General features: G+C 42.8%; 1 protein-coding gene across 10 annotated transcripts in view; it reads left to right on the top strand.

Moving 5' to 3' along the window:
* Positions 1 to 2,356: 2,356 nt before the first annotated feature.
* PTGER3 (prostaglandin E receptor 3) overlaps positions 2,357 to 16,175 on the top strand; it is a 171,289-nt gene continuing 157,470 nt past the window's right edge. For 4 of the 10 annotated variants that reach the window (XM_053214224.1, XM_053214225.1, XM_053214223.1 and 1 more), the window contains exon 1: positions 2,371 to 3,538. In XM_053214224.1, the coding sequence (XP_053070199.1) occupies positions 2,645 to 3,538 (894 nt within the window). In that variant the 5' untranslated portion in view covers positions 2,371 to 2,644. Of the gene's footprint in view, positions 3,539 to 16,175 lie in introns of all 10 variants that reach the window. The other 6 variants (XM_027058877.2, XM_053214227.1, XM_053214226.1 and 3 more) reach the window with 3 other exon arrangements.

Here is a 16,175-nt window from a genome sequence, read left to right as displayed (position 1 = left end):
GACATGATAATTTGTGCACTCCAAGGAAAACAAAACGACCATAGTTATGTATTAATTAGTACACCCCTAAGAAAGATATCAGAGGTTCCTTAAGCAAAACATATTTGTCATTTAGAAATTCTCTTTAATATGCTGTACAGCATGTTATTAGGTTGGTCACTAGAGGGTGCTGGTGTTTCAGACCAACACAATTCAGGCTATTTCTGCCTTGACACTAAAAAGTGCCAGCCAGAATCCATCTGGCAGCATCCTATTCCATGGCTCCTCAGATTCCCTAAATCACTTGTTTACAAGGTAAGTAACTAAAAAGCTGACAACTTAGAATAAGATGAAGCAAATCACTGAAAGGAGGAAAATGTTACACAAAAGATCTGAAATGCAACATATTTAATGCACTGGTATAGAGGGGAGTAAAGAGTCTAACATTAACTCTGTTACTGTTACGAAGTCAAGTTAGCTACAGCATATACTGCAATGGGGGAAGTAAAATTTCAAAGAAGTCAAATATTCATAAAAATGAGAATAATTTTTGATATAACTGGAGAGACATTCAGCTTTGATGTTTGCTGTATGAATCATGACAAATTAAGTTTTTAAATAAAATACATAATTACATTAGAGTCTCATTACTGAAAAATTTAATTTGATACCTTCATCCAATATGCATTAAAGTATATATATGATAATATTAAATATTATCTTTTAAATGAGATTTTAGAAAAAACTTTCATAAGTATGAGTTTCAGATTAATTCAAATTAATAAGACAAAAGTTTGGAGAAGATTTAAAAAGTAAACCACTTGAGTATTCCTTCCTAGCTGTCATTCTCATTAGAAACATGACATTTTAAAAGAAAATTCAAAAGTGTAAAAAAATTTTAATGACTGCAAAACAAAATAATGTCATTAATGCATGTTGTTAAAATGGAGTTGAAATTATTTTTGCTCTTTCTCCTTTAAAAACTATATAAGGCTTATAAGCATTTTTTTTTCAAGCTCTCATACAGAGAGTTAACACAACAGCACAGAAAGAATGTGGGATCATCTCCTACCACTCATTTACACCCCCAAAAGATACCCCAAAAGCTAGGAAAGGTAATGAAACTAAGTACAGGACTTCCTCCTGAAGTCAATCTGAAGCCTGAGTAATGGTATTCATACTGCTATATGATCAGGTTTAATTTCTTAAATGAGGGGAAAAAACGAAGTCTACAAATTATTTTCAAAATCTTTTCATTTCCTGGACAATGTGAAGAGGCAGAAAAGCCAGACCCTTCCAAAATGTGGGAACAAAGTTACTGTTGTTTCTCAACTGCTAAGAGTAATTATGGTATGGACGCAAACAAGACTAAAGATGCAGACTGCAGAATTGCTGGAAGACCTTGGGCACATCCTTTAACTTCAAGGATCCTCAGCTCACCGTCAAAGGGGAGTAATAATAGGAACAAGACCTTGGAGGATCTGATAAAACGGAAAACTGTGAAAAAACACTAAATATTCGCTTCGTAAAAGATATTAGGCAATTATGCCCATTTTCACTAAATGTGAAGACCTTCCTAACATCTAACTACAGTTTCTAGTCCTAATTGAGAATAGGCTGGCGGCAGTTTTTCATTATCTCAGATATGCAAGCGGCTGCCACCTGCCTCTAGCCACTTTAGCCGTAGCTTTTTCTTTCTTTCTTTCTTTCTTTCTTTCTTTCTTTCTTTCTTTCCTTTTTTTTTTTTTTTTTTTTTTTTTTTTTTTTTTTTTTTTTTTTTTTTTACGGGGAGAGGGATAGAATTTAGGTGGAGAGCGGTAGTTGAGATTTCATCTTCGAATTCGGCACTCTGATTTTACTTTGTTTCCTTTATACGTATTCCCTTAAGTCTCTATGAGGCACTATGAGTATTATATTATCAGGGTGACCCCCGGGAACAGAGCTGCTTGGTCCCAAAGTATAAAAAGGGAGAAAAGTTCACATTCAGCTATGCAAAGGAGTGTGGTTGGCCCGGATTGCTTAGAAACAGGTGAGTTACACTTGCCAGGGTTACAGAAGAGCTCCGGGAGGAGGATCCGGCCCCTGCAATAAGCGTTGGCGGATGGGTAAGGAGCGGGGCGGACGTTCGGGTCTGCCTTGGCGACTTGCCTGTGGTCGGGAAGCACGGGGAGACATTTTAAAGCCCGGGCCGCCCACGCTCCTCTGGCAGAGGAGAGGAGGAGGCGCGGCGCAGCGAAGGGCGGACTGGCTGGGCGTCCCGTCTGGCCAGGAGTCGGGGCAAGAAGAGTCCTCCTGAGAGTTTCCAGCCCTGGCGGCCAGGGCAGCGGTCACGCAGCAGCCGGGGTACGCGCGCAGTTGCTCCTCCAGCCCCCCGCCCCCGCCCCCGCCCCGGGCGCCCCGCCCTCCGCGGCCTTATAGAAGGGGCCGGCACCTCGCGCGCCTCGGAGCTGCAGGCTTCCCAGAGCCGACGGCGCGGCTGCCTGAAAGCCCAGGCGCCGTGGCCAGAGGAGAGAAGTGAGGCGGCGGCTACGCCCCGCATCATGGAGGGCAGCCCGGCCCCAGCCTCAGTCCGGGTGGACACCGACCTTCGCCGCCGCCCGCGCCCCTTCCGCCAGCTCCCGCTGCTGCTCTCCGGGCGCCGTCCTCTCCTCACCTCGAAGCCAACATGAAGGAGACCCGGGGCGACGGGAGCGCCCCTTTCTGCACCCGCCTCAACCACTCGTACCCGGGCATGTGGGCGCCCGAGCGCTCCGCCGCGGCGCGGGGCAACCTCACGCGTCCCCGCGAGCCCGGCGAGGACTGCGGCTCGGTGTCCGTAGCCTTCCCGATCACCATGCTCATCACGGGCTTCGTGGGCAACGCGCTGGCCATGCTGCTCGTGTCGCGGAGCTACCGGCGCCGGGAGAGCAAGCGCAAGAAGTCGTTCCTGCTGTGCATCGGCTGGCTGGCGCTCACAGACCTGGTCGGGCAACTGCTCACCAGCCCGGTGGTCATCTTCGTGTACCTGTCCAAGCAGCGCTGGGAGCAGCTCGACCCGTCGGGGAGGCTGTGCACCTTCTTCGGTCTGACCATGACTGTCTTTGGGCTCTCCTCGCTCTTCATCGCCAGCGCCATGGCCGTCGAGCGGGCGCTGGCCATCCGGGCGCCGCACTGGTACGCGAGCCACATGAAGACGCGCGCCACCCGCGCCGTGCTGCTCGGCGTGTGGCTCGCGGTGCTCGCCTTCGCCCTGTTGCCGGTGCTGGGCGTAGGCCAGTACACTATCCAGTGGCCCGGGACGTGGTGCTTCATTAGCACCGGGGGAGGGGGCAACGGGACTAGCTCTTCGCACAACTGGGGCAACCTCTTCTTCGCCTCCACCTTTGCCTTCCTGGGGCTCTCAGCGCTGGCCGTCACCTTCGCCTGCAACCTGGCCACCATCAAGGCCCTGGTGTCCCGCTGCCGGGCCAAGGCCACGGCGTCACAGTCCGGCGCCCAGTGGGGTCGGATCACCACCGAGACGGCCATCCAACTCATGGGGATCATGTGCGTGCTGTCTGTCTGCTGGTCGCCCTTACTGGTACGTAGTTCCTGCGTGTGTGCGGAGGTCTGGGCGGGCGGGCGCGCCGGCTGGCCAAGGAAGCCTCTTGATGGCGGCAGCACTTGCAGGGGTGTGTTGGCAACCACAGAGGACTGGAGAGGCCTGTGGCCCGCTATCTTGGTTGTGGCTTCAGAGTTGAGCTCCTCCTTTGCTTGCTGAGCACCTTCCAAGTGCCAGGCATCGCGTTAGGCTTTGTTTATGCAAGCGTGGAGGCCACGGGGCTTCTCCCATCCTAATTGGAGGGAGTAGGAGGATGCCCAGGTGTCATTCCAGTGCGTGTACAGAGACACAGATTTCTAATGGGTGCACTAGGGGCAGAATGGCTGTGACAACTGTAGCCTGCTGCTCTGCGTTTTCTCCTTATTTCAAGTATCTCTTGCGTGTTGAGATGATTTTCAGTCTGCAGAAATATTCTACCTGCAACAGCAGGCGGGCACAGCCCTCTTGCAGCTTCTGACACACTGCGTGCCCTCCCAGCACAGCCGGGCTAACCTTCCTTGCAGGTTCACTCTTGATGGAAGCAAGAGAGTGAAGGAAGACCCCTTTTGCCGCTGCAGCCTGCCTCAGCCCTTTGGAATGGTGCTGTACCCTCTAGGGAGTGATTGAACCCACATTCAGTCAATGGGACCCCAAGGCCTGGGAACTCTGACCAGCCTTTGGGCTGGAGCAAGACCAGTCCTGAGATAGGAAGATAGGGGTTGCTGCACTGCCTAGCTCCTGGCAGAGGGGCACAGCCTGGGAGCAGGTGATGTTTACCCATGCTCCTTGTGTGGCACCACACACTTACCTGGTTTTTTTTTCCAGATTTTCCTCTGTGGTACTTTTAGCTGGAGATTTCTATGAGTAAGTGTTGTTTATGAGTACCTGATGAGTGGATGTTCATTTAGGTTCCAAGCAGCCTGGCTTAATAGGAAGCATTGCAGCAAGCGTGACCTGGTCACTGGCAGAGTTATAGCAGATTATATATTGGACTTGGAAATTTAACAGACCGTCGTGGAAAACTTCTGAAATCCGTGAACAGTTTTCAGAACCCACTCCCACATGGTTTTTCTTTTAGTTTTTTTATGTTCTACATCACATGAAATTTACCATTTTTAAGTGTGCAGTTCAGTGGTGTTAAGTATATTGCCATTGCTGTGCACCATGTTTACTTTTAAATCCCTTGTATTTAAAAACAGAACCTTGGTGCCTTTCCTCTTCCCACACTCCCCTGCATTTGACAAAGCAGATAGCCTACAATACCTGTGTTTAACTGGTACAGTATATTTAGAGCACAGGTCTTGGCTCCAAATCAGTGACATGTGGGCACAAGGAGTTATGCTGGGACCTAGCTGCCCATAAGTGGCCGTGTGGTCACAGATCTCTGTTCCAGGAACTAGAACTCAGGCTAATGTCATCACCGTAGCTTATCAAACCCAGCATCAATTTTAGACACCTTTACTCCTGTGGTTGAAGAATGAGGTATACAGGTGGCCAGACAGAAGGGGAAAAGAGTTCTAAAAAAATAAACACTTTATTAAAGTGTGGTAATTAACATAACTTTAAAGGCAAACAGAATATCTGAATTTTTCACAGTTGACATTTAAGACCCACATCTTTGAGTCTGCTCTTACCACACACTTTATATCCTAAAAGAAATGCAGTTAAACCGTATGAATAAAATGCTTACCTATACAGTTAACCGGATGAAGAGAAACTGTGTAGTGTTTTTATTTCAAAACTTTGATTCTAATGTGACAGGCCTGGTAGCCTTAAGAATTGAGATCAGTTTTGAAAATTGTAAGCTAGGATGGTCAAACTCACTCTCTTAAGAAAGACATATTTGGGGGGCACCTGGGTGGCGCAGTCGGTTAAGCGTCCGACTTCAGCCAGGTCACGATCTCGCGGTCCGTGAGTTCGAGCCCCGCGTCGGGCTCTGGGCTGATGGCTCGGAGCCTGGAGCCTGTTTCCGATTCTGTGTCTCCCTCTCTCTCTGCCCCTCCCCCGTTCATGCTCTGTCTCTCTCTGTCCCAAAAAAATAAATAAACGTTCAAAAAAAAGAAAATTAAAAAAAAAAAAAAAGAAAGACATATTTGGAACTAGTCTTATTTAGTTCCTGCATTCAACAAATATTAACTGGTTTGCATCATTTTTTCGGACACTCTGTTGATTCAGTTCTTATAAAAACATGGCATTTAAAATGAAGTAAATTTAACACATGGTCATATCAAACAGGAGAGATTCACGGTTTCCAAAGTAGGTACTTGATAAACTTGATAAAGAAGTGCTTCTGTCTTCTGTTTTGTGCACCATCGAAGTTAAATCTTCAGATATCTTCAGAAAGATCTGCAGTAAAAAGTTGGAATTATCTCAAAGAAACTGGCAAAACAGCTCTTTTAATAAGTTAGGGAACTATAAGAATAAAGACACTAGAACTTAGTGACTTGAATTTTCAGTGTATTAACATTGAAGTGAGAGAAACTTTTTACACCTGTTTTCTAACTACAGGTAAAATATGGATTCCCTATTAGCCTTTGTTGAGTTGGGCATAGGATACCAATGTAATTATTCAAACTCCTTACTTAAAAAGGACCCTGAGTATATCTTATTTTGGGGACTATCACAATTATAATAATATTCATTTGTTGCTGCCAGAAAATTTAGCAGAGATACCATAGTAAGAAAATGACTGGCAACAAGTTGCTGCTACAAAATACTTACAGGTTTATCTATGGTGCAAAACAAAACCTTCTTTACATTTTCTTTTTCCCAGAAACTTTACAAAACACAATGTGAGGGGTGCCTGGGTGGCTCAGTTGGTTAAGCGTCTGACCTCAGCTCTGGTCATGATCTCACGGTTCGTGGTTTCGAGCCCTGCATCATGTTCTGAGCTGACAGTGTGGAGCCTGCTTGGGATTCTTTCTGTTTCCTTCTCTCTCTGCCCCTCCCCCACTTGCGCTTTCTCTCTCTCTCTCTCTCTCTCAAAAACAAGTAAAAATAAACTTAAAAAAATATGATGTGAGATGTGAAATTGAGAATATAGTGGGAAGTGATGTCACCGTGATAGACGATCTACAATTTGTAGTCACTGTAGGTTTATGAGGCATCAAATCCTATTGGAATCCACCAGTTGACTCAGCAATGCAAATCTGTTACACTTTTTATTATTATTTCATTTTTTATGAACCAAATTCACCGAATCATCCAGTTATTATACATGATAGCCAAGTTTCCAGAAATAGGAATAACCTTAGGCTGTTGTTCACAAAAAGCCATGAGTACCTTTTGTATTTTTGTAAACCTTACACTCCCCAGACAGGTGGAATGTGGCTAACATTGTAGCTATCTTAAAAATAGTAACTATAAGGCTAACATTGTGAAAAGTAAGGTCTGAGGAACAGAATTCCTCATCTACAACTTCGGACTTGGATAAAAGCAGCCTTAGAAACTTTTGCCTTTAGTCTTGAACCAGCAAATTCTGCTCAATATCCACAAATGCAAAGAGAGATGCTTCAATTCAAGAAGATATTTCCCGGGGCACCTGGGTGGCTCAGTCAGTTAAGCATCCGACTTCAGCTCGGGTCACGATCTCATGGTTTGTGAGTTCGGGCCCCACATCGGGCTCTGTGCTGACAGCTCAGAGCCAGGAGCCTACTTCAGATTCTGTGTCTCCTTCTTTCTCTGCCCCTCCTCCACTTGTGCTCTGTCTCACTCTCTCTCTCAAAAATAAATAAATGTAAAAAAAATTATAAAAAGAAGGTATTTCACAATGTGGATGTGACTTTATTTAAATCTAAGGAATCCCTGATATATCTTGACAAACGAAACTTGCCTTAAGTACACTACATGTGGTAAAAATATGCAATAGACTGTTTCACAGAGGTAATCCTGTTTCACGGTATAAAAAAGTATTAGGCAATTGCTGATCTTCTCTGCCTATAAATTTCTGCCTTATTTAGGATGTTGCTCCAAGGAAAATGATTGTATAAAAACCTTCCGTAATTTGTTTTTATGAGAATTGAGATTACTTGGAATTCTTTACTTTTTTTGTTTATTACTTTATTTGTTTAGGCACTGTGGGAGGGATATTAAGTAGAGTTTTTAAAAGCTCGTCAAAGAGGCGCCTGGGTGGCTCAGTTGGTTAAGCGTCTGACTTCAGCTCAGGTCACGATCTCGCGGTCCGTGAGTCGAGCCCCACGTCGGGCTCTGGGCTGATGGCTCAGAGCCTGGAGCCTGCTTTTGATTCTGTGTCTCCCTCTCTCTCTGCCCCTTCCCCGTTCATGCTCTGTCTCTGTCTCAAAAATAAATAAAACGTTAAAATAAATAAATAAATAAATAAATAAATAAATAAATAAATAAATTTAAAAAAGCTGGTAAAAGAATTATAATCTGCTCAGTGGAGCCCCACATTTATGAGTGAAACAATTGGAGAACAATACCAGATTTGATATAATTAGTATTGCCTTGGGCTCTGGGAAGAACATCCACCTGACTTCACCAGAGTGGACTTCAGGGAAGAGGTGGGATGGCATAGCTTGACCTTGTGGCTGAGCATGAGCATGTCCAGGAACCGGAACAGAGCATGTACACTAGAACCATGGGAAAATTCTTTGAAAAGGTGTCTGGAATCAGATTGAGGTTGTTAGGACAAACGTGGGATAAGGACCATGTTCTTTGCCAGTAGACTACAGATCTCTATTTTGAGTTTTAGAATAGGGGGAGGGTTTTTAAAAGATTGACAAGGCTGTGGTTTGCAGATAGATTTGGGCTGGAAAATGGGAAAGTGAGATTGGTTATGACTTACTTTCATGAGTCATTTAGGGCTTTAGGGTAAGACAGTGGGAAGAGATGAGTCAAGGAAGAAAGGTGATAAAGAACTGAAGTTATTAGAAATGGTTGATTTAAGGGTGATGGCTTACAAACATTTCTTGTGCCTCTACTCTATCCTCTTCACCATGTAAATATTTTCACATCTGTTATCTCATTTAATTGCATCCTGTAAATTTGCCACTATTTTCTACATCATTCAGACAAAGAACTCAAGTGTAAAGACTATTAGAACCAGATTTATAATTCAGTGTGTGTGACCGCATTTATTTTCAGTTTTGTTGTTGTTGTTGTTATTGATTTGTTTATTTTTCTTAAATATAGGCCAGGAATTATCGCTCTAATAATGGGCCTTGGGCAAGTTATATATCCTCTTATCTGTAAAGTATGGAGGTAGGACTACTAGACATTTAAGGACTTTTTTTTTTTTCCAATTTATGTTATTCTCAGGTTCTCTTATTGGTGAGAATGATGGTTCAATGATGATTTCAACCGTGAAAGTTTCCACGGGTTCAGGAAATTTGGAAAGGAGACTGTGTGGCTGAATTTTTTTTTTTTTTTTTTTTTTTTTTTTTTTTGCAACAACAAGGCTCCTGAGTGACTGGGGCTTTTGGACAGAGTACATATGGTGATGGTGGATTATCTAAATGATATATTCAGTAGCCAATATAACTTGAAGATTAATGAGATAAATCAAGGCTAAAAGAATGCAGATTTTTTTTTTTTTATTTTAACAGAGAGGGTTTAACAGAGAGAGCCAAGAATTAAACAGTTCTTAAACTGTTCTATTTAAAGAAGTTCAGATGGTCTAGAATTGTAGAATAATTGTGACTCATTGGCCTTTCTCTTTTGAAAAAGGTGTAAAGGTCAAGAATTCAATTATGAAAGTTTCCACGGGTTCAGTTTTCTGAGAATAACATTCAGGAGTATATGCTGCACACATTTGTAATAGACGTGATTCATCTGAGGGTGCTGAAGGGTGGTAGTAAGGTATTCTGGGTCATGTGTCAGTTTCCAGTTCTGGCCTTGCATTGCAAGGAAGCTGGGAGGGAAGTCCTCCCTAAAACTCGTTATATTTGTGTAGTATTTTTTATAATTCACCAGTGTTCTGCAGTTATCTCATTCATGCCTTAAGATCCAGAGGTCTACAACTATAACATGTCAAATTTTGAATCCCCCATTTTCCTCAATTCTTAATCATAGACAGAAGTAGGAAATTTGTATTTCAACTCCCACCATACTTCTTGAAGACTATTAGATGGCGTCTCAAGTACCCCTTTTCCTTAGAAATTTCCAACTCTCATAGGTTAAAGAAGATAACCAAAGAAGAAGCCTGGTTGTCCTTGGGGTTCTCCTTCTATCCTGACCCCTAAGTATATGTCAATATTTTACAGTAAGCATGGTATCAGAAATGACAGGTGGACAATGTGTGACTTCTTTAGCAAGAAGGACACACACACAAACTGAGGAATAGCACTATGGAGTGGAAGAAATTATCTCTGCTCTTTATTGAGAACGTTTGTCTCTCCATTTTTTCATTTGCCACTTCACCCTCAGTCACTCAACAATAGCTACAGAGCAATCACCCCTCCTGGATTGCCTCAGGTCTCAAGTTAGAAGTCACTTTATTTGAGAAGACTTCCTTGATTCTCTCTCTCTAGGCCAGATTGCATGCTCTGGCCCTTTGGTTCCATAGCACCTACCTTGCATTTCCCAGTCATAGTCTGAGTCACACTTCATTGGACATATTGCTTAATTGACCTCCTGAGGCCAGGTACAGTGTCTGTCTTGTGCATTGTTCTTTTCCAAGGAATGGTCATGATTTCATGCCATATAAGGTATACCCAATACATGGTTCTTGTTTGAGTATGTAAGCACCCAAATCAGAGGACACTATCTGGTCCCCATTACATAAGCAATTAATTGTGTGACTTTAGACAATTCACTTGAGATCCTTGTGAACTATTTGCTTTTCTTTTGTAAAGTAGGAATAAAAACACCTACCCAACCCATTTCACAGCATAGTAATGAAAACCAACATAAATCTATGTGGGAATAATTGGGAATATCCTTCAATAGTAGGAACACTACTAGGATGTTTTACTGGATGATAATGTTGACTTCTTAGTGTTCAGATAGACCTTTTCCTTAGGAAACTGAAGAAAAGACACAAGTGATGTTTCACAGCTTGATTAGTTATAGTTTACTGGGGGCAAAAATGTGTGGTGGAGAGTGGAACTTTTCAGAAAAAAATAAAACATTAAAAATTATAAATCTCAAGTGCATAAATTTTTACAAGGTGTTATAATTCATCCCTCCCCCCTGCCACCATCTCTCTTCTGCATTCTGTCAGCTCTGGAATCCTTTCTGCCTCATGGCTGCCAGTGAATTAACTCTCTAAATCTAAAACCTGCTGCGTCCCATTTCCCTTTCCCTAAACCTGGAGGAGTAAGCATAACCTCATCTTCTGAAGACCACTGCCACAGGTAGAGAATGTGTTGCCTGTTTCTCTAGTCAGGGGCTTCATTGTGTACTCAGACCTGTCCTTGCATAAATGTGTAAGTCAAGTTAATTTTGCATCTAGTTATTGTCATTGGTCAGACTTCTTAAGGGTGGAGCTCATTACTCAGTTGTCCTCATCAGAACAAGGGATCACCAATGTTGAGGCTGAATAGAATTTCTACCACTGACTCAAAGCCTAAAACTGAACTTATGTTGATCCTTAGATGAGGCCCAAGAGTGAGAATCACAGAGTTGTAAATCGCCTCACAATTTGGCCAGCTCCTGACAGAACATTAATATTATTTGTAGTCTACAGATAACACAGAGTGTGATTCTCCCATCCAGTGACCCTCCTAGGCAGTCTCCTGGGCAACATTCACAAGGAAGACATTTCATCAGGTGATCTTGGCACTTATTAAAATGTATATACGGTATTACTTTTATAAGTACTGATTTTTATGATAGGCATTTGAAGAACCATAGATCTAAAAATGAAATATAGTGGCAGAGATGAAGGGGAGGCTTGATTTTTTGCACCTTAATTCTGCTAGAAAGAAGGAGATTAGCTACTAATTTAAGTAAAAGTTATGTAACAGAAGTGCAAATAGCATTACTATTTTTAAAAATCTTGAAAACACAAAAACAGGAGGTCAAGTTAGAGCTGGAATCCTCCTTGTTTTAAGCAATTATTGACCCTCCAGGAAATCAGGTGTAACTTAAAAAATATATACTTTTCGCCAATCTTTTGATATTTCTGAAAAGTATTTGATTCCTGAAAGTAGATTTGATCTTTCTGTCCCACTTTCTGAATATTTTATAAGTGTCGCTTTCTGTGGTTGAGAATATGCTGCTGTTGGTGTGATTCATGCAAATTTAGAAAAAGAAATATGTTGTTAATGTTGAAAATGCTGAAAGGAAAAAAAAGAAGGAAAAGAAAAAGAAAGATTGTAAAACATAAGATGCATTTGGAGGAATTCACCAGACAATAGGGTGGAGCTTTCACCACGGTCTTGATGTCTGCAATTACCCCGATAATGTCTCACTACCAACCACCTTGTGTGGGGTTGGGAGAACATGCATGTCTGCATTCCTGTGCCTCAGCTGTCCTAAGGTAAGAGTGGCAGTTAGTGATGAAGTGACCCCTGACTTGTGAGCACTCCTCTCTGCTCCATGAGAACAAAAGAAATTGGAGAAGGAAGTGAGGGCCACAGAGAAAATAAGGCACTGGGAAGCGAAAGACGGGGATTCTCATCTAGGCTCTGCCACCACGTGATAGAAGTCACTTTATGGTTTTCCTTTCCTCGTCAACAAAATAAAACAATTATCACCTCTAAGTTTCCTTTCAGTTCCGACTTCCTGTAGCTTGAAATAGATAAAATCGTCCCTGGTGGACGTACTATACTAGATGCATGAGGGAAAACACCCAAAGACTTCCTCAAAAGGGGCATAGAAATGTATGCAAATGGACCAAGTAGACCACACATTCTTTTATACAATCATCTATAAATATCGTTTGAGGGCTTACTATGTACCCGCTACTCTGCTCACCCTGGTGGTGCAGTGGTGATGAGCGCTGACTCATGATTGCACGTGTTGGGCAGTTATGGGCTCATTCTCGGGGGCGCACTGTTCACATTATATTCTATGTGAATGACACTTTTTGTTGAGCAGTGTGCAATCTGTGCTCTACAGTCTTCTTTCATGAAGCTTTCAACCTACTGAGGTAGCAGACAGTCAGTGAACACTCATTCCGATAAACAAATGTCACCAGTCTGACGGGTCATTACCATGGTTGCTCTCACTGGCACATGGTGCCTGCTGCAGATGGGCCTTGTCTGGGCAGAAGGGCAGTGCTGCTCGTCTACTGCTGCTGTGAGGCCCTGCGGTAGCGTGTCCCTGTCCAGGCTATAGTAGGTCTGTACTTGGGCACCATCATTAGAGAGCACATTAATTCATACCCATAACTCTAGCCATAGAACTCAGCAGTAATTACCCAGAGGACAACCACTGTGCTACAGTTTATGGACACAGAGGGCAGCTGGCCTCAGGTCACATACTGTCTGGAATCAGCCTTCCTGGGCCCTTAGTCTCTATATTGTACTCACATCACCTCCTGACAAGTTTGCCTTTCTCTTCCAATGAATTTTCTTCTAAGACTTTCCATGTCTTCTCCCTCTACTGAATGTAGCCAGAGTCACTCTTCTCCAAGTTTATTAGCTTTAAATCTTGGGAGAAGAGGTTAGGTTTCTCAGCCACCCCCCTTTTTCCCCCAGAAAGCATGATGGTCTACCTCTTCCGAAGTGATCAGTGGCATGTACCAGGAGTGTTGTGTGAATTTTCTTATGATACCACACCGATTTCCACTATGCAAACCTACTCATTCTACATTTACCAAAGTCATTGCTTCTTATTATTCCGTGACGTCTGCTCCAATGTGGCTTGCTCTGTCCACCTGAGTAGAGAAGGGGGGTGGCTCCTGCACCCCATTACATACATCACTAAAGCAATGAGCATGTTATGAAGGCAAGATAAAAATGCTTTGAGAGATGTCAAAGAGTACCCCCTCCTGATTCCATGGTGAGGTGTGGGGTGTTAAGGAGGGTCTGTTCAGAAAATGTCACTTAATGATGAATCTTGAGGGATGATACTTTGAGGAAGAAATCAGCATGTGAAGCCATCAATGTGGGAAAGAGCAGAAGCATCAGAGTAACTGACAGAAGGCCAGTGGACAGACCGGAGTGAGTAGGAGGGAGAGCACCTTCAAGGTGAGGCCAAGGATGTGGGCGGGGCCAACTGTGCAGAACCCTGTCGTTTTTGTTTGGGAGTTTATATTTTTATCTTAAGTATGATGGAAAGCAACTAAAAGCAGTGTGTGAGGGCACCATCAGTTGATCTGCTTTATGTATGAAGAAGATTGTGCAGGTTGTTGCTTCCTGAATTAGAGAGGTGGGGCATCAGAGTCTGTGAATGCTGAGGTCTGATGGAGTTGTAGAGTTGTTAGTGAAGAAAAAATTTTCCCCCTATGTATTGCTTGAAGAGAAGGGAGAGACATAGTTTGGCACAGAATTCGTGCGGGAAGGGAGTGTGTGCAGACACACAGAGGAAAAAATTGAAGCAGGTGTGCTGGGAATGGCGTGCAAATCTGTTTCTGTTGAAGTATGTTTGAGAATGCTGAGCAATGTTATGAGTCAAATAGGGATTGAAGGATGAGGGAAAGGGTGCGGAGTGCATTGGTAGATTGCCTTGAAGATTAGAAATAAGAATTTGCATTTTATCTTGGGCAAGTTGTATTGCTTTTCTACACTCCTGTTCTATATTTGTAAAATAAGACAGTTCACATTATAAAATCTCTTGGCTTCTGAGGGTCATTTAGTAAAACAACCCATTTAGTGTTTGATATCTTTTTAGAATATTCTTGATGAGATTGTTTAAGCTTACTTACAGGAAATTTGTTGCTTTTCATGGGGCACAAAGAATTCTCTTAGAGCCAAGTACTGTGTTAGCCTCTATCTTACAATTATTTGTGTTTGTGTGTGTGTGTGTGTGTGTGTGTGTGTGTGTGTGTGTGTTTAATTTACTAAAATAACCCTAAGAGGAAGGCATTATTGGCTCCAATTTATAGATAATGAAGAAACTAAAGTTGAAAGAAGTTGACTGATTCATTTAAGGTAACAGAGCTAGTAAGAGGCCAAGCTGGGAGTCAAAGGCCAAACTCTTTTCTCTAAGCCGCGGTGCCTCTGAGTCACCCAATTCATCTTGAGTTGGTGTTTCTAATATAAAAATTTCAGTTCTCTTATGTTGGTTGATAATGCTCATCCTTGGCTTATGTGGAACAATACTTAATTTAACTAGAGACAGTTTTTTTTAAGTTTTATGATACTATACTTCTGTATAAAGTATCAAGAACTTCCACTAAATTTATGAACAACAAAATTACATGCAGTTATCTTGACAATATGAGGGGCAGGAGTCATGATGTATCAACTCATTTAAGTGACACTTCATTGAATATCAGTTGTACGCCAGGCACTATTACAACCTGACAGAGTGATGACATGGCCTTTTCCTCAAGGAGCGTGATATGTAGTGAGTGATTCCCTAGAGAGACTTGAGGTTGTGACTAAAAAAAACAATATTATTTTCCATTGTCAGTACTGAACATAGGATCACACCTGAGGGCCATTTAGAATTTATTCACCCATTCATGCTTTCAGTGGTTGGTTATTGAGTATCTACTATCCATCAGGCACAGTTCCAGATGCTGGAAATATAGTAATGACATAGACTAGTTTCCTGTTCTCAGGGAACATGCATTCTAGTAGAAGAAGATAGCCTACAAATAAGATTGTCATGAACACTGTTAAGAAAATAAATAGTGTGATGTGATAGAGGAAGCCTCAGAAACTTTTGTAGATTGAGTTGTCAAGGAAAAACGCCTCAGAGAGGTGTTGAGACCTCTGAACATTTAAGTTGAGACCTGAGTGAAGGAAAGAACCAGGTATGGATAATCTATAGGAACGGCATTCTAGGCAGAGGGAACAGCAAAGGGCTCACCAAGTGTGTTCAAGGGAGAGAGAGAAGGCTTGTGTGGCTGAAGTGAAGTGAGAAGGAAAGAGTGGAGTGCTGTGAAGTGAGGTCAGAGACAGTGCTGGGGGCCAGGTTGTATTTGTATAAGGCCATACTAAGGAGTTTCAATGTTGTTTTAAGAGAACACTGGAAGGTTTGAATCAGGGGAGTAACATTATTGGATTTATGTTTTTAAAAGATCCTGGATTGCAGAAAGGCAAGACTAGGTGCAGGGAGAACAGATAGAAGGTGCTGAAGTTTTCCAGGTGAGAGACAATGATGGCTGGTATTAGGGTGGAGAAGTGGATGTATTTACACAAAGAGATTTGAAGACCGATTTCATAAGACATTCTGAAATTTCTCTAATCCCTGCCCTGTGATTATGACAAGAAATAGGGTCCTCCCTCTCTGGGCCTTTGGTAGTAAGGTGGCTAGCTGTCCACCAAAGGCATTCCCTTGGTTCCTTAACAAGGAACTGACTGCTGCAAGCTTACACAGCTAATAATGGGCAGAGCCAGGATTAAGCTCTATCTAATGGGTGCTATTTTTTTCTCTGAGACAGTCACCCAGAGAAAGAGAAGTAAGCAAGTTTGTTTATGAAATAATAGGATGTCCTAAGAATCATGATGCCCAGGAGAAGATCCAGACCAGACTAAGCTTAAAAGTAGAGGGGAGGGGGAGGTGTGCTTGATTTACGTAAATTGCAGGAGTGTCAAGGTTGGAGGTGGCCCTCTGGAAGACT

The sequence above is a fragment of the Acinonyx jubatus genome, chromosome C1 (assembly GCF_027475565.1).
Source record: "Acinonyx jubatus isolate Ajub_Pintada_27869175 chromosome C1, VMU_Ajub_asm_v1.0, whole genome shotgun sequence".
Lineage (NCBI taxonomy): Eukaryota > Metazoa > Chordata > Mammalia > Carnivora > Felidae > Acinonyx > Acinonyx jubatus.
Note: the sequence above shows the minus strand (reverse complement) of the source record. Positions and strands in the feature narration are given on the sequence as shown.